Source organism: Triturus cristatus, chromosome 2_1, assembly GCF_964204655.1.
Source record: "Triturus cristatus chromosome 2_1, aTriCri1.1, whole genome shotgun sequence".
Classification (NCBI taxonomy): domain Eukaryota; kingdom Metazoa; phylum Chordata; class Amphibia; order Caudata; family Salamandridae; genus Triturus; species Triturus cristatus.
In genome coordinates this window covers 1,070,596,446-1,070,615,804 of record NC_140581.1, presented here as the reverse complement: position 1 = coordinate 1,070,615,804, position 19,359 = coordinate 1,070,596,446, and the positions used below count along the sequence as shown (strand labels likewise).

The following is a 19,359-nucleotide window of genomic DNA, read 5'->3' as shown; positions in this document are numbered from 1 at the left end:
GGAGTGGAGTGGGTTGAGTCTGTGTATTAAAGTGGGATAGATTGGGGTTGATTGGAGTGAAGTGAGGTAGATTGGGGTGGAGTAGAGTGGAGTAGATTGTGGTAGACTAGAGAGGGGTAGATTGGAGTAGATTGGAATGGAGTGGGGTAGTTTGGGGTGGAGTGCTGTAGACTGGGGTGGAGTGGGGTAAATTGGGGTAGGGTCGGGCAGATTTGAGTGGAGTGGAAAAGATTGGAGTGAAGAGGCGTGGGTTGGGGTAGATTGGAGTGGAGTAGATTGGGGTAGACTGGAGCGGAGTGGGGTAGATTGAAGTGGAGTGGGGTAGATGGGAGTGTAGTGGGGTATATTGGGCTAGATTGAGTGGAGTGGGATAGACTGGAGCGGCGTGGGGTAGATTAGAGTGGAGTAGACAGGAGTGGAGTGGTGTAGATTGGATGGAGTGGGCTAGATTGAGGTGGAGTGGGGTAGATTGGGGCATATTGGAGTGGAGTAGGGCAGATTGGGGTACATTGGATGGGAGTGGAGTGGATTGGGTTAGATTTAAGTGGGGTAGATTGGAGTGGAGTAGGGTAGATTGGAGTAGAGGTATGGTGGGCTGGGGTCGATTGGAGTGGGGTGGAATGGTGTGGATTGAGGAAGAATGGGGCAGAGTGTGGTAGACTGGAGTGTAGGAGGGTAGATTGGAGTGGAGTTGGGTAGATTGGAGTGGAGTGGGGTAGCCTGGAATAGAGTAGAGGGGAGTGAGGTGGATTAGGGTAAAATGGAGTGGGGTGTGGTATTCTGGGGTACATTGGAGTGGAGAGGGATAAACTGGTGTGGAGTAGACTGGGGTGGATTGGAGTAGATTGGAGTGGGATAGATTGAGTGTGGTGAAGTAGGGTAGGGTCAATTGGAGTGGAGCATGGGGTGGAGTCTGGAGTATTTGGATAGAAGGGGGTGGAGTGGATTAGATTGGAGTGAAGTGTGGTAGATTCAAGTTGAGTGGGGTATGTTGGGGTGGAGTGGATTGGAGTAGATTAGGGTAGATCAGAGTGGAGTAGGGTAGGTTGGAGTGGAGTGGGGTAGTTTGTAGTGGAGTAGGATAAATTGGAGTGGAGAGGAGATTGGAGTGGAGTGGGGTAGACTGGAGTGGGGTATATTGGAGTTAATTTGATAGATTGGGGTATATTTGGGTGGAATGGGGTAGATTCTAGTGGAGTGGGGTAGATTGGAGTGGAAACAGTTAGATTGGGGTGGACTGAAGTGGACTGGAGTAAATTGAAGTGGGGTGGATTGGGATAGATTGGAGTGGAGAGGGGTAGATTGTGGTAGATTGGAGTGGAATGGGACAGATTGGAATGGGGTAGATTGGAGTGGAGGGGGTAGACTAGAGTAGAGTGGGGCAGATTAGAGTGAAGTGGAGTGGGGTAGATTGGAGTGGAGTAGAGTGGATTGGGGTAGATTGGAGTGAAGTGGGGTAGACTGGAGTGGAGTAGAGTGCATGGGGTAGACTGGAGAGGAGGGGGTAGATGGGAGAGGGGTAGATTGGGGCACATTGGAGTGGAGTAGAGTGGTGTGTCCTGGAATGGAGTGGTGTCAAGTGGAGTGGTGTATCGTAGAGTGTCTTACAAAGGATTGGCATGATGGAGAGTGGAGTGGTGTGTAGTGGAGTGACGTGGAGTGTCATAGAATGGAGTAGCATGTCATAGAGTGGGGTGGAATAGAGTGGGATAGAGTGTTGTTGAGTGGAGTGGCGTAGTGTAGAGTATGCATGGTGCTGTAGTGCACAGCCATTGCAGACAACACATTTTCAATTGGGATAACCATTGCATTTTCACAGACATACATTTTAACTGTGAACAAACAATGATGTGTGGAAATGTTGTCACCTAGTGTTCTGATGTGTTTTGATTGTATTCAAATAATTGTTTCCACCACACTTCCGAATTACAAAAAGCAGTGCTTCATTTGTACTTTCCTTACTCTGATATATTCTGAAATATCAGCACAGTTAATTTTTGTTGTGTGCTATATAAAAAAAATCCTACAGCCTCACCTCTCACATTGGTACCCAACAGAATTGTCGCATAAATTCCCTCACTTTAAAGTCAGAGGAAGAAAAGTTAAAACCAAGCTCCATTGGAAGACAGAGCCTGCCATTTGACAACTGTCTTTGAATGCACAACAAATGTGACAAGATAAAAGCAAGATTCAAAGGCCTATTTACATAAAGCAAGCATTTGGAAGTATACAGTATACAGGTGATGCTCCACTAAAGGAACATACTCAAGCTGGAAAGCCTAAAACAAATTAAGCCAACAAACAGAAAGCAAGCAACTATGAGTTACAAACCACAAAGCCAATGGTAAGCAATGGGGGTAATGCATTCCCAGGGAAGCTTTAAGACTCCCCACAAAAAGACACTTGCAAACTTGCTCTGTCTGGAAAACTTTGACCTGAAAAGTGATAAACTATGTTAATGTTATGTCAACTATGTATTTTGAATGGAAAAGGGTCCCCTTTTGAACAAAACCTATGTCAAACGTGATGCACAAAAACTTGCACTATGATAGAAGGGTGTGTGCACTGGCGCAAGTCAACCCAAAATGCACTAGCTTAGGTAAAAAGAAAAACGGCACCATCTGTTATTAAATTTAGTGCTGTTCTGTTGTTTTCCTTTCACACAAAGCAGCCCCTGTTTATAGGAGTAGACAGGTACAGAGAATAAATATTAATTTTGAAAATCCTTTTGTCCTTGTGGGTAGTTCAGAGTCAGCATAAAGGAGGGCTAATATGCACGGATGTTAATTGTTGTGAATTCCCAGCAATTTGGTAGGAAAAACCAAACACTCTAAAAATAAATGTGAATCAGCATCCCCAAAAACGTATTTGCAAGTGAACTGTATTAAAATTAGGCCTCTGCGAAATGTTTATTACGTTAACAAAATGAATGTGCTAGCATTATATGAAATTCTGTGAATTTTACAGCTGTGAAATTTCACACACTATTTGCACAGTTGTTTTGCAGTGAGTGGCTGCCAGTCTGCCAGAGACTGGAGATTTCCAGCAGAAAATCTCTCACAGAAGACATTTTCACTTCGAACCAGTCCCTTTACTCGTATGTCGTTTGACTTTTGATCTGAGGTATGCTCTCGCGTTTTCATGCAAGAGACCATGTATTCTTATATATACTCGCACATACATATCTACATGTATGTGTGTGAATATTACCTACTGCAGTCACCAGTAGGTAGTTATAGTTAGTCCCTAGTTTCCATAGGACAAAGGTTTATTGAATTGTTTATAACTTTGGTGTCGTTTGCTGAATCTTCACAAAATAATAAAAAAAAGTGCCGTACTCTGTCTAGTTGTGCATGTAAAGTTTTGGGGTGATCCGTCAAGCGGGGGCTAAGAAAAATGGGGGGGGGGGAATTACCACAGGGATTTTGAACATGAATACAGCCCAAACTGCTGGATGGAATTACACAAAAGTTGACAGAGAGGTAGCTCTTGGTCCAGAAAGAGCCCTTTTTTATTATTTGGTGTAAATCCATTCACCAGTTTTTGAGATATTAAAGGAAAGATAAATTTGTATATCTAGAGACCCAGGTCCTCCGCGGAGCCCCCTTGGTGGCTCAGCAAAGTCATGTGCCACAAACAACACTGTGATTGGCTGACCGCAACCTGAACATGAAGCTGCTGCCACCATTTTATGTACCTGGAGCAGGTCCCTGGGGCTGAAATGTAGGCAGCAGTTTATATGAAGGGGTCAGGGTAGAGGTTCCCTGATCCCATGTTTGTGGTATGTAGGTGTCAAAAGTAGGTATGATGGACAAGAAATTGCCTACCAATGTTTGTTTTTCCACTGGCGAGGTCCGCGGCCCCACTGCGGGGCTCAGCACAGCCTCCGTGTAAAATTAAAAAATATATATACTCACACGCCCACTCACAGACCCACACAGACACTCACATACACCCTCCTACTCCCACCCAGGTACTCTTACACCCACTCACAGACCCACACAGGCACTCTCACACCCACTCACAGACCCACACAGCCAGGCATACAGCAACAATGACACAACACTGAGACACACAGACAAACACTAATACATTCAATAGCATACTTAGGTACTCACTGAAGCATACACTGATACAACATCCAGGCATACACCAATGCAGACACTGACACACCTAGGCATATACCAGTGCATACACTGACACACCCAGGCATACACCAAAGCAGAAATTGACATACCTAGGCATACAGCAATGCAGACACTGACACACCTAACCAGACTCTAATGCATCCACTAACACACCCAGGCACACACTGACACATACACTGACACACCCAGGGATGTACTAATGCATACACTGACACTCCCAGGCAAACATCACTGCATGCACTGACACAACCAGGCATACCAAATCCAGCCAAACACTAATGCATCCAATAACACACCCAGGTACACACTGACACGTCCAGGCATATACCGATGCATAGACTGACACACCCAGGCATACATCAATGCAGACACTGACACTGCCAGTCAACCACTAATTCATCCAATAACACACTTAGGCACTCACTGAAACATACACTGACACAACCATCAATGCAGACTCTGACCCACCCAAGCATACACCAAAGTAGACACTGACACATCTAGCCAAACACAAATGCATCTAATAACACACCCAGGCATACACTGACGCATACACTGACATACCCAGGCATACACTGATGCATTCACTGATACACCCAATGATACATCAAAGCACACATTGACATACCCTGGCATACCGCAATGCAAACACTCGCACACCTTACCAAACGTAATACATACAATAATACACTTAGGCACACACTGAGGCAACACTGACACACCCAGGCATACATCAATGCAGACACTGACACACCCAGATATACGCCAAAACATACACTGACTCACCCAGCCAAACACTGATGCACACATTGACACACCCACTCTCACACTGATACAGTCACTGACACATTAAAAACACAGAGATAGCTCTTTGTTTGACCAAATGATGGCTCTAACAAGGCCAGTTTTGTTTCTAGAAGGGTTTTTTTGCAGTTTTTTTGTGTTTGGTTTTTTTCAACAAAAAGTAAACAAGGTACTAAAAGGGTAAGGTAAGGGAAATGAATAGAAGCAATTGGCTTCAGTGTTCAAAAAACAATATCTGGCAATAGGAAGTTAAAAAAAACAAGCATTTTCAATGCAATAGGCCTCGCATTACTGATAGTTTGAGGTATTGGCATTGCGAATAACAATGCAACGCCAATAGCTCATACTTTCAGTAATGCGAGTCCTAGTGCATTGCAAATGATTGCATATTGAGCCAGGAACCAGCATTGTATGTCTCAGTGCAGTACCGCAAGCTGCTCCTAGAGCTCCCTGGTGAGCAAGGCACCAGCACTGCTTGTCTAGGTGCAGAACCACAAGCTGTTCCTAGAGGTCCCTAGTGAGCATCATAAACTTTGAAGATATGGTAAATCCACCCTACCCATAATGCATTGCATGCAAGACTGTACCACGAGTACATTCAAATAGCTATGTCCATATATACAATTAGTAGCTTTGAAATGTGACAAAAGAATTATAATAATTTCGGATTATGTTAGGTTGTACTCTATGTGGACCTCATAAAGGGACATTTATAGAAGGTCTAATAGAAATGTGAGATGTGGTATGTGCAGTACCGCAAGCTGCTCCTAGAGTTCCCTGGTGAGCAAGGCACAAGCACTGCCAGTACCGCAAGCTGCGCCTAGAGGTCCCTCGTGATCATCATAAAGTTTGAAGATATGGTAAATCCACCCTACCCATAATGTATTGCATGCAAGACAGTACCACAGTACATTCAATAGGCACAATAAGTAGCTTTGAAATGTGACAACATAATTATTATATTCCTTCTGGATTAGGTTGTACTCTATGTGGAGCTGATGAAGGGAAATGTATAGAAGGTCTAATATAAATGTGAGATGTGCTAGCGAGTAAAGTAACCACTGCCAACCTTGTTTAGGACCAGGTGTGTCCTGTCTGAAGGCCTTTAAGAAAATAATGACATGAGGCTGTAATTAAAACTTAACAACACATGTAATAGGGGGTGTCCTCATGGGAGGTTACATAAAGAGACAGGGAGGTACCAAGGAGAGACTAAAAAAACTAATGACCAATGAAAAGGACAGGAGCCAATTAAAAAGATGGGCGGGAAGTAGGCGGATCTTTATGCACATATCGTGAATACAGCATGTCTCCATGAGACAGCGCAAGAACTGCCTAGGCAAGACCTAAAAAAAACTAACTGCGATGCTTCTTTACTGTGTCCAAGAATGTACCCACAGAAGACATTTTAACAATGACAAGCATGTGTAATTTCACACATTGAACAAGCATGTCACTCAATTCTTTCCCAGGCAGCTGGTATTGTAATCACTGCAGCTGATGATGGTTCTCCCAAGGCTGCTGTAGATTCATGCCAATCACGTGATCGGGAATAAAAACCATAGAGTAGTAGTGCTGTCTATGTTTTCGGACCCGCAAAAATACTATGGTACCCAAATATAATTTTACAAAAATTAAAAATGTATTACATTAATAAAAACATTATATATTTTCCATTAAGTACATATGTGATTTTTATGTTTTTAAACCTATATAAATTATATTTATAAAAAAAGAATGTCTGCAGTAAAAAAAACAAGAAATTAAAAATCAAAATAAATTGTAGTACACTTAGGCCCAGATTGACTAGATTACCACACAGTGATGCAATGCTGCACTGTGAGAGGAGAGAGCAGGTGAGCCACATATTTACAAAAATATGCCACTCTCCTGCCCTATCGCTAGCGCTTATGTAGATATGTGCTTTAGTGCACCACGGACACACTTTAAAAGGGTGTCTCCATGAGTCGAGCATAGGTTTTGCACTGAAAGGTTACCCTTCCAGTACAAAATACTATGCTTAGACTAACTTTGAACCTTTTTCCACTGTGTATGTGTGCTTAACAGTGCAACACACGTGCAAAGTAGGAAAAAAGGAGAAATGAAATAATTTCTCTTTCATAGCGCCTCTTTGAAATGGGTGCAGCTTTTTACTGTAAAACCCTATCTACTTTTTTTAAGTAATTTTTTTAGGTAAATAGAGTTTTGCGTCAAGAACCTTGGGTGGTTGCATGAGAATGCCCATGTACCACCCATAGAATGCCCCCTTTGCGCTAAATAATGCAAAGCAACGGTGTAGAGATGTCTACTGCTTATGTCATAGCCCTGTTACTTGGCTGCAAATAGAATGAAGGTGGTGATAAGGTCTAGGATAAACAGTTTGAAGAGAGAGATTGTAGTTAAAGAAGCTACTCTCTGCTGGGATGCTGTTTGATGAATAAACTACCACTATTCTACAAGAAACCTGTGAAGGCTCTTCTTTTTTTCTTATTTTAATTTTTTAAATTTTATTTTCCCTTACAGATAACATGTCAGATCAATCTATGTCATCTCCACCTCCCTTTCTAATATCTCCCGGAGAACCACCCATACCCTGGTTACAATGGAAAAAACTGTTTTTTAAACTTACCTTTTAGCCATTGGGGGAGATAAGTATGGCCTGGTCAGACGCCAAGCAAATATTTTGCATCATTTGGGAGTCGAAGGAAGAAGACTATATGAAGAGATACCAGAAATGTCTTTGGGGATGGGAGATGGACAACCTTGTAACATTTATGACTTGTCTCTACAAATGTTAGAATTACATTTTACGCCTAAAACTAATGTAGTGCTTGAACGCCATAAATTCTTTACTAGAAACCAAAAAGAAGGTGAAGATATTAAATCTTATGTATCTACTCTGAGAGGGTTGGCGATAACGTGTAAATTTGAGCAACGGAATGATTCCTTAATAAGAGATCAAATAGTACGCTGTACCAATAACAAAAAGATAAAGGAAAAGTTATTGACAAAAGAATATAATTTAGATGAAACTATACAGATTGCAAAAGCAATGGAACATACTGACATTTGGATAAAAGAAATGGATAGATCTGTCAACAATTCGAAACAAGACACAGTAGAACTTATTGGGAAAAAAAGGGAGAATAAAACTGAGATAAAACCTAATGTAGATAGTAAAAAACCTTCAACTCAATTTGTAAAAGCGAGTTATCAACCTAGAGAAGTTAAATGTTTTAGGTGTGGTGCTCCAGGGCATATAGCCACTAGCCTCAATTGTATGGCAAGACGAACATTATGTAGGAGTTGTGGAAAAAGGGGACATTTTTCCAAAATGTGTCATACGAAAGGTATTGGGAAAAATAGAGTCCAAGAAGGAGAAGATATTTGTGAATATGTTGATGATGTTTTATTAATGGTTGAAGGAGATCAAGAAGGATTTGAAATTAATAAAACTGATGAGTCATATAGTCCTAATGTGAAAATGGAAAGTACAGACAAACTAGAGAAACAACATTGCAACATCACACTCAATGAAAAAGAGATAAGAATATTGGCAGATTCTGGGAGTTTATATACTCTTATATCAAAAAAATCTTTTGAAAATAATTGATCAAAAGAACATGGTCCAATTACGTACAATTCTGATATTGGTGCTGCAGGATATGCAGGAAAAAGAATAGAAATACTGGGAATGTGTTGGATGACTCTGAGATTCAAAAGCGAAGCAGTTAGGGGTATAGTATACATTACAGATTTTGGGTCGGATCTCCTTGGATGACGTCATCAGAGGGACTTAAACATCATTTAATGTTAGAACCTCTGCGTCAAGAGATTGATAATTTACTGAAGCAGGAGATAATTGAGCCGATTGAAGCTTCAGAATGGTTGGCTCCGATCATGATTGCCCCAAAGGATGGTAAAACAATTTGTCTCTGTATTGACTTGCGCGATATCAATAAAAACATTTGGGTGGATAGGGAACCGTTGCCTAACATATCTGAAATGTTATCAACCATGGGTGGTGGACGAGTTTTTAGCGTTTTAGATATGTCAGCGGCGTATCATCAGATTAAATTGCAAGAGTCATCAAGACATTTAACTTCCTTTGCTACGCCTCTTGGTGCATTCAGATACAAGAGGATGCCAATTGGTTTGGCATCGGCTTCAGCCGTTTTTCAGAGAGCAATAAAAAACATTTTTGGTGACATGAAAAAGGTTTGGTGTTTCCAAGATGACATCTTAAATGCTAGAAATGATTATTTTGAACATGATAAGTTATTTGAAGAGGTAATGATGAGACTGGAGAAATATAATTTAACTATAAAAAGGGAAAATGTCAATTGAGAAAGACCAAAGTTGATTACTTAGGACATGAAGTAAGTTCAGAGGGTATAAGACCAAAAAAAAGTATTATTAAAGCAATTACAATGGCACCCGAACCTACAAATAAGGATGAGCTTAGGTCATTCTTAGGACTTGCAGAGTATTGTTCAAATATGTAAACAGTTTTACTGAGATTGTCGAGCCTTTAAGGGAAATTATGAAAAAAAATGTTCCATTTGAATGGTCTAATAAATGTAAAGAGGGTTTTGAACTCATAAAAAAAAAAAATATCTGAAGCACCCACATTGGGACGTTTTGAAGTCGGTGGGAGAACATTCCTAACCACTGATGCTAGCGGTGTTGGCATTGGGGCAGTGTTATCACAAATGGTTGGTAGTGAAGAAAGAATTATTGGCTTTGCCTCAAGAAGATTGCAAGGAGCGGAAAGGTCTTATTCAGTAATTGAGAGGGAAGCCTTAGCGTGTTGTTGAAGAATGTGCCGCTTCAAGTTTTATTTATTGGGTCTTCCTTTCAGGATGCGTACTGATCATAAGCCATTATTGTATATCTTCAAGGGCGGAAAGGGATTGAAAGGGAATATAACCCCAATAATTTTTAGATGGTTACTATCTGTTATGGAATTTAATTATGAAGTTGAATACGTTATGGAAAGAAAAATGTGATTGCCGATTATTTATCAAGAATGCCTTTGGATTAAGAATGTAATGAAATTTGTGGTGATATAAATAGCGATGTTTGTGGGAACACAGGAGTTCTTGCTTTATCATCTGAAGAATGCAGCAAAGCCATGGAAAGCAATTCAGTATTGAGAAAAGTGGAATCTAGGATTGTTGAAGGTTGGAGTTTTGATGATAACAAGGATCCAGATTTAATGGAATTTTTCAAAGTTAAGGAAAAATTGAGCTTATGCAATGGGAACATTATGAGGAGATGGCAAATTGTGCCTCCTAGGGTCAAAAGGAAACATATTCTTGCAATAATACATGAGGGTCATCCATGTCAGGGAATGTCAAAACGAAGAGTTCGAGAATCATTCTGGTGGCCTGGGGTTGGTAGTGAAGTTGAAGCCTTAGTGAAGGACTGTCAATTTTACTTGAATAGTGATAAGTCCAAAGTTGTACGTCAACCCTCTTTGGAATGCACAAAATTTCCATCGAGACCATGGGAAAAATTATCCATGGATTTTATTGGACCAGTTAATAAATTGGGAATGAGAGATAGGTTTATCCTTGTCCTAGTTGACTATCACTCCAAATGGTTTGTGATAGAAACTATGGGAGAAATCTATACCAGTAATGTCATAACATTTCTTGAAAGGGTTTTTCTTGATGAAGGAATACCGGGTAGTATTGTAACTGACAATGGAGTGCAGTTTATTTCAAGGGAAATGGTAGACTACTTCAGTAGGATGGGTATCACACATGAGAATGTAGCTCTTTTTAGACCTCAGGCAAATGGTCTGGTTAAAAGAGTTAGTCGAATTGTTATGGAAAATATACAGTTGTCTCTTGCAAACGGATTGTCAAGACAAGAGTTGAGGAAAATGATGTGGATGCATAGAATTACTCCCCATTCTAGTACTGGAGTAGCTCCTTTTGTGTCTCTCAAGGGAAGAGAACCAGGAAAAAAAGAATGTCCTGTGTGGTTGTGCAAGAAGGAAAGTATATGGATTGATCGTGAACAAGTGTTAAAAAAGGTGGAAGAAGGTCAAGAAAAGACGAAAAGTGTATATGATTCCAGAAAAGGTGTAAAACAATTGCATATTCAAAGGGGAGATTGGGTTGTAGTACGAAAAAATGAATGGGTTCGCAAAGGTGAAAGCAAATATATAGGACCTTTTCAAGTCAAAGATGTAAGATCTAATGTTGTCAATTTGGAAGATGGTACGACTTGGAGTTTAGGGAATGTTTTCAAAGTATGTCGACCATAAGACATCAATTGGAAAATGTATCTGGAGAATATTGGGTATAGATTCCCAAAGTTTATTTTTATATTTTTTTGTTTTGATTAATCTTTTTCTTTTGTTCTTTCTTTAGATCATTATTATTGTATATGTTCATGTTGTTGTATTGTATGAAAAGGAGATATGTAGAGATGTCTACTGCTTATGTCATAGCCCTGTAACTTAGCTACAAATAGAATGAAGGTGGTGATAAGTTCTAGGATAAACAGTTTGAAGAGAGAGATTGAAGTTAAAGAAGCTACTCTCTGCTGGGATGCTGTTTGATGAATAAACTACCACTATTCTACAAGAAACCTGTGAAGGCTCTTCTTTTTAAACGGTATGCGCTGCTTTGCATTACTTTCAAGTCATTTTAGGTAAAAGAAATTTTGGGGGTGATTAGGATGGCGGCGGATTGCCACCGCTGGCCTGACGGTGACGATCGGCGGGGGGAATGGCGGGGGGTATCGCGGCGGACGCAAAGTGCGTCCGCCGCTTTTCTGCCGCTCGTCAATCGTTCCGATTGCCGTCCAGGCGGACTTGGGCCTCAATATGGTGGCGGTGCCTAGCAGCCACCACCATCCATATTAGGATGCAGGGTTTTACAGGCCTTTCAGGAAAGGCTGACGGGGAATTGCTTTGGTGGCCCTTTGTGGGCCCCCGGGGTGTGGGGGGCTGCACTTGGGGGGTACCTATGATATCCCCCTACATTGCCAGGCACAAGGTGGCAGGCACCATGCGGTGCCTGCCACATTGTGCATGGCAATGCACAACATGGCATTTTGACATTGCGGCCGGTGCTGCTTACAGCAGCACCCACCGCAATGTAAAAAATGTGGAATGCTAATTGGCGGTGTGGGACCTCCCCACGCCTGGCGGCCAGTCCCAGCACAGCTAGGGTGGGTCCACCATCCTAATAACCCCCTTGGCGTCCATTTACGTCACTTCGCAAACATGGCATAAATTCTTAATAAATATTCCCTAGGAATTAAAAAATAAACCCTACAAATTAACTAAAAAACGAAACATTGCAAGGACATAACACTTTAGAAATGGAGTTTGAAAACCCTTAGAAATTCACTGAAAAACCAAAGGTTTCAGGGACATTGTAGTTAGAAAATGGAATTGAATAAACCTTAGAAATTCACTGGAAAAAGCTAAGTTTACAGGGACATTATAGTTAGGCTCTGATTTCACTCGTACAAAACCATTGAATTTCAGCAGTTATAGTTACCGGAGCTAAGAATAACGTATGCCCCCGCAATGCACTGCCTATTACCTCCCATATTACATCATTCATGACTTGGTCAGCGACATCACTGATGAGATCTCAAATGACATCACTGCTGATATTATTCACAGAACCACTCCCACTCCCACACACACCCTTATATACCTACTCATACACCCACACAACCATTGACATACCCATTCACAGACCCATACAACTACTCACACACCCACTCACTCATCCATAGAGCCACTCACTCACACACCCACTCACTCACCCAAGCATTCACTCACACAACCACTCACTCACTCACTCACTCAATCAGCTATCACAAAACCACTCACAGAAAGAATAGTAATTGAATTCATACAGTAGCTTAGTGTCTATCTTTAACTCTCAAAAACGTTTATGAAACACTTACACTCACAGAATAATGTCATCAGTGATGTCAGTTGAGATGTCATCAGTGATGTCATCAGTAATGTCACTGACCATGTCATGAAAGATGTAATATGTGAGGTCATAAGCAGTGAATTGCAGGGGCGCACGTTTTAGTTAGTTCTGGTAACTATGACTGCTGAATTTCTACGGTTTTATGCGTGTGAAATCTGAGACCAAATATAAATTATATATATAATACACTTACCTGCAAAATACTTACATTTTCATAGTAAAGTTGTGCGTGGTTAAGGTATATGTGTGGTAAAAGAAATTTGTTGTAAAGACAATAGTGGTAAAGGCGCATTTGTTGTAAAGCAGTTGTTGTCAAGGTAAGTCGTGGTTAAAGCATTGTTGTAAAGGTTGTTTACCATACCACCCATACCACCATTATTACAACATCCAACAGCACATCACCACCAATATCAAACATCACCAATACGTTCACAACCAAAACTACCTTTAGTAGTTTCTTCAGTATTCAATACCAAAAAAACCAATGCCACTAACACCACCAAGGATGCACTACCACCAATGTCACCACCAACACCAGTATCACCAACACCAATTTTCCATAACCTACACCATCAAAGCCAATAACAATCCAGCTTCATTATCACTACCAATACTAATTCCAATATGATCCCCACAATACCACCTCCAATACCACCACTAATTCCACCGCCATCACCAATACCACCACCACCACTAATACAATACCACCACAATAACAACATCTCCCCCAATACCATGAAAAATGAAATGATAAATCTGGGACTAAAGCACCACTTTCATTAGCATTTACCATTGTAGTAAGATTATTCAATCAAGTGAGAAACTATATATTGGTCCTCCAAAAAAAATCAAAGAAGAGTGTGCATATGCTGGGGAGGTATAGAACTTCCCCTAAGCAAACCAGTGCTTTGTGGAATATGATTCCAATGTTCCTAAAACAGAAGTAACACGTACCCCCGTTCAGAAAGCCCTGGTGACTTTCTTGTTGTGAAATATCCCAATGTCATTAATCATTGTATTATTGCTAATGGAGTTTTAGTGTTGATATAAGCTGTGTGTTGTGATAATGATGATGATGGTGTTTGGTCAACCTGTCTACCTCTATCTCTCTATGAACGTATGTGATGTAGCTAGGTATGTGACATATATAGCGCTAGCCCTTTCTTAAAATGTTATCCTAATCACATGCATTTCAGGAAACTCCTGAAAACATTCTTGCAATGGGCATTTGGGGCTACAAGAAGCCACAGTCGTTGAACATCTTTTATGGGCACTCACCACCTGACTGGACCAGTTCTCCCCTCCATTGCTTTTGCCATTTCACAGGATGTTCTTCTATTCCTCATCTCGTTATCTTAAGTAACCAAAAGGTTACACACAGTGTACTATAAAACTCCCACATAAATAAATAAATAATCAAGCTACAAAGTAGGGGAGCACTGCAAATGAGGGAGGTTAACATTGAAAGCACAGAAGAAGGCGGTGATTTGGTATCAAGAAAGGGGGACAGGACGGAGAGGGAATTCTCATGGTCCTGACAACAGTAAGAGCTCTTACAAACAGAACTACAGTGTCATCTGCCTTTTGTCCCCAAACCCTGTGGGGACCAACGATGAGGACCACACCATCCTCGGGACATGGAGAAGAGACCAGACAATATGAAGTAGGAGAGCCTTTGACATGCAGCTGCACTCACTTTAAAGGAACTATAAGTGATACTGCGTCCCACTTGGAAAAACCCCAATAAATATTGAATATATGTGTCATGATAGACCAGGACCAGTTACCTCAGGGAAATTTCGTATCTGTATAATATGTGAGATCTACACCATTACAAAACCAGTGGGATTTTCTGTGTATTGGTGGTATGTGAACTTCTGATGTCTGTTACATGTGATCACTGGAAATAAGATCCCCTTTACGGTATGCTTTTTATGTCGATGTGCAGCAAGGTTACGAAATAAGCCTACTGTGTGCAATCAAGTTATACCGAGTGATCGGTAGAGAAAATGTGATTTAGTCTACGAATTTACCTTCTGAGCTTGATCCGAGCCACTCTGCTCGTTCTGCCATTTTTTAAACTTCTCAAGAGCTTCGTCCATAGTCATGAGGCCCTGCTTCACCTTCTCCTGCAGAAGAATCAGCTCTTCCTGCCCTGACGGCAGTGATCCACGCTTTTCCATGGTCACATAGGTCTCACTCAGAGGTCGGACTACAGGTAAGCAGGACAGTGTGCGAAAAAATAAGAAAAGCAGAGAGTCAACGATATCACCTTCAACACTGTATTCTTTGAAGATCATTAACTGTTCATTGAGAAAACATTCCTGCTGTGCAGTTAGTGTCAAATCCTTCAGTATTTAAGTAATGCAATTTCACCAAAAGTATAGGCGTAGTGGCAATGACATTTCTGACTAGCACTATCATATATCCTTAGTGCAACCACCGCTTACCACTGCATTGAAAATCAGATTTCTGGAGATGGTAATGTGTGACAAGAATGTTTGGGCAGATTTGTTGTATTGCATTTTGCTGTGGCCATGAGGTGTTCTGCTGCCTTTTGTTCTATTGGGCTTCTATGCTGCATTACTGCATTCTGTTGTCTTTTATAGTGATTGTTGTGTTACATTTTGTTTTGACTTTTTTGTGTTGCAACCTTTTACTTTTTTGTTTGGTTGTTATGTCACCTTTTGTTATGTTATTAAGCTATGATCTAGACAACAAAGAATGCTACACTCCTGGCCAAAACCAGCACATTCATTTAAAGTTCCACTGACTAGCAACCGTTTACCTAAGGTGGTAAAAAAGCACTATAGTAGCAATGCAACTATTTAAGATACCAATCTGCTGTGTTAACCTCACATTATTAGATTCACACCTGGTCGAATTCCTAAGCTTCAAATGGAAACTGTCAACTTTTCAGAGAGACAGAAAGCTGGGGGATGTCTCTCTACTGACTGAGATATGCTCACACAGGCAAGAGTATTAGGAGTCAGACAAAGCCTGTCAGAGACTCGTCTTATCTGAGGGTGGTACAGAAAACCCTTCTGCGAGCCATTAAATCAGTACGTACACAAAACAATTACTTTTTAAACAACATGATTTATTATACACTAAAGGTCATATTTACGAGTCTTGTGGAGCAGGGCCGCACTCCAAGTCACCTGGCTGTGCTGCCCTGCGTCACAGGGAAAGGGCAGGGATGCGCCATATTTATCCAATACGGAGCATTCATGTCTTTTCCCCATGTGCCGTTCTGGCTGCCGGGTTGTAGGCAGGATTGTTTTTGTGCACGAAGGGACACCTTCCTGCACAAAGACAATCCTGAGAGGCATTTTCCGCTTTCTATGTGTGCTGCAGAATGGAGCACAAATGGAAACAGAAAAAAAGGAGAAATAAACATATTTCTCCTCGTTACGCCTCCTCTAGGGTGGCGTATCTTTTTAGCGCATTCCCAGGTTTACAAGGTCTTGTAAATCTGGGAATGCATCAAAAATCATGGAAGTTGAGTGGGAACACCCATGCAATGCCCATGGAACACCTACCCAGGGCAGAGTAACACAATGCAGCGATTTGCGCTGCGTGGCTTCAAAAATATGACTTACGGTTTGTGTCGCTCTTGGACCCCGTTGTGTGATGCAAGATTGACGCAAACCAAGTCATAAATAAAGCCCTATGGGACATATCTACAAGGTGGCGATATAAAATTATCGCCGCTTTTGCGGCCATTTTCGGCCGAAAACCAGCGATAATTTTATTGCTATATCAGCAAGGTCACGCTATCGCGTCAAACCTTGCCTTAGCGCCTGAACTCCTAACGCCCATCTTGGGCATTCCTCCCCAGGATAACGGGAGAAATGTCGACATTTCTCCTATTATCAAGCCTCACGCAAAGCAGCATAGCGACAAGAAAAGTAGCGATAACCTATGTTATCGCTACTTTCCTTACGCCTGCTTTGAAACTGACTTAGCCATGATATCCTATGGAAGGTGGATATCATGGCTAAGTATGTGAGGCCCTATCAGCAAGCTATTGCCGAACTTCGTGGGATTATCGCTGGCTTTCCAGCGATAATCTCACGTTTGGCAGTTAGCGCTAGGATTTTTATCGCTTTTGAGATAAGCGTTGCTAATAGCACGCTATCTCAGCGATAAAAATCCACGTTAGCCGGCGATAATTATCCTAGTGCTAAGTGCGCTTAGCGATAATTATCTCTGGTTGTTGCTGATATGCCCCTATGTGTCTACAAATCATGTGTACTAGAATGATCGTAAATTTTATGAAATAACTTTGCAATTGCAATGCACATGGCAAAGGTAAGATGACCCCAATCATATTTTGTTACATTACTCATATCAATTATTCTAAATCCTACCAGAAATATAAATAGTTGTTTGACAGCATAATTGCATTAGTCTACTTCTGATAAAATGTCGACCAGGCCTCAAGTCGGAACTCAATTTTTCAGCATCCCACCAGCAATAGGACGATGTGTGTTTGTAAGCCATCCCTAACACAGGTATCTTATTTATCTTTCTGCTATCTTGTGTTCTATAGACCGAGATGGGATCAGCTCATGCGTGGCTCTTGCTTTGTTAAATAGGACAGTTTACAATAATTCTTGTTCAAAATATAGGAAGTACAAGGAAGCTTATTGCTACTGTTCTTCCACTTTTTCACTGAGCAGAACGTGCAAACCCATCTCTCTTTGTAGCCACATTTTAGCTGAATTTTCTTCATAAAAGCATCAGAGAATGCACATGATACTTCTCTGGACTAGTAACATGAAGCTTAGAAAAACATGCCAATCAATTCTCAACTTATTGGATACTCAATTTCAACAGCTCTCTGTTAGAAATGAACTGGCCTGCGTTTTAGTTCTTTCGCAGACCATGTAAACATACAGTAAGCCCTGTGCTTTATGTAACATTTTATAACACATAAAAAAGGCCATGCCACACATGCCAAGTCTGCCCAAACCTGTGGACGAAACCTGTGTTGAACTTGCACTTCCAGTGCTCATTGTTTATGGTACAGCCCATGATATGATGCGCAAACTACCTAGCAGAAGGTAAAGTTTGTTTCCTAAAGCAAAGGAAAAAAATGCGTAGGGGCAGATTTACAAGGAGTGGCGCATCCCTGCATATCAGCAGGGATGCGGCAGGTAAGATGCGTCACGCAAGTTTACCCTTGCGCCACCACAGATGCGCCGCATTTACAATGCAGCGCATCGTGGCGCAAGGATAAACAGAAGCGTGACGCATCTGATGGCGTAAGGGCGGCGCATTGCTGGAGTCGTGTCGCAAGCGCGACGCAACTCCAGCAATACTCAGGGGTTGCCCATACCTAACATGCTGCGTCACGCCTTACGCCTGCTTCAAGCAAGCGCAGGGTTTTGACCCAGCGGCGTCGGAAAAGTGACTCAGTGAAATCTTGTAGATTTCACTGCGTCACTTTTCCGAGGCTTTTTTCGACGGAACGCCCACCCTGCATACATTAAACCTGACGCAGGTTTAATGTAGCGCAGGGCTTTACAACGTGACGCATCTCCCTAGATGCGTCACGTTGTAAATAAGGCGCTACATGGCGCATGGTTTACGCCGCCGCTGCGTCACAGAAGTGACGCAACGGCGGCGTAAATATGTCGCAAGGGGCTTGTAAATCTGCCCCGAAGTATCTAATTTAGGTAAATGTGGGACCAAAAAATCTTCGGTTCTGGTGGCAGTGATATATTCAGGGGAGCAAGCACCGGTGCAATTTCCACCACTTTACTAATGATTTGAAGAGGGCATTCTGCTAGTGGAATCGACTCTAAATATTGCACTTTCTACACAGATCACAGGATTTTTATTTATCATAAACTCCTTAATCAGACCTAAAGTCCACATTTTGTTTGCTAAAAATCAACAGCACTGTGCTAGAATCTAGAGAACAGGTGGCTCTGAAAGGGATCATTTCAGAATCATGGATGGCTTTAGGATCTGTAACACACTGGTCAACAGGTGTTACCTTTGTAGGAACCTTTCACACCTATTAACATTGTGTCTCTCTAGTGTTCAGCTGTATCTTTTACAATAACACCTGGGCTGAGCATATGTCACATGGTCGTATACAGAGTTGTATTGTAGAATAAAGTACCGCCACTTCTGCATGACGATTCACAATATGTAGGGTATCTTTACGAGGGTGCCAATGGTACACTAACTGATAGGTGTAAACCATCCACACAAATAAATTGGCTCTTGTTTTTCATATCCTTTTTCACCTTACACAAGACTTAAGACACCATCACTGCAATTTAAACCTATGATACCCCTTTGGCCTCCCTTAAGATTATATTCACGAAGTAGACAATGAATACTTTGAACAAATATAACCTTTAAAACTGATTTTGTAACTTAAACCTAAGACCACTTTACTGCCTCTATATAGGTTT

General features: G+C 41.4%; 1 protein-coding gene across 1 annotated transcript in view; it reads right to left on the bottom strand.

Annotated features, from left to right (window-relative positions):
* Positions 1–19,359, bottom strand: part of BANK1 (B cell scaffold protein with ankyrin repeats 1) — a 2,329,074-nt gene that overhangs the window by 255,752 nt on the left and 2,053,963 nt on the right. Inside the window, exon 12 of the mRNA XM_085636022.1 lies at positions 14,959–15,137. Within this exon, the coding sequence (XP_085492148.1) occupies positions 14,959–15,137 (179 nt within the window). The remainder of the gene's footprint in view (positions 1–14,958; positions 15,138–19,359) is intronic.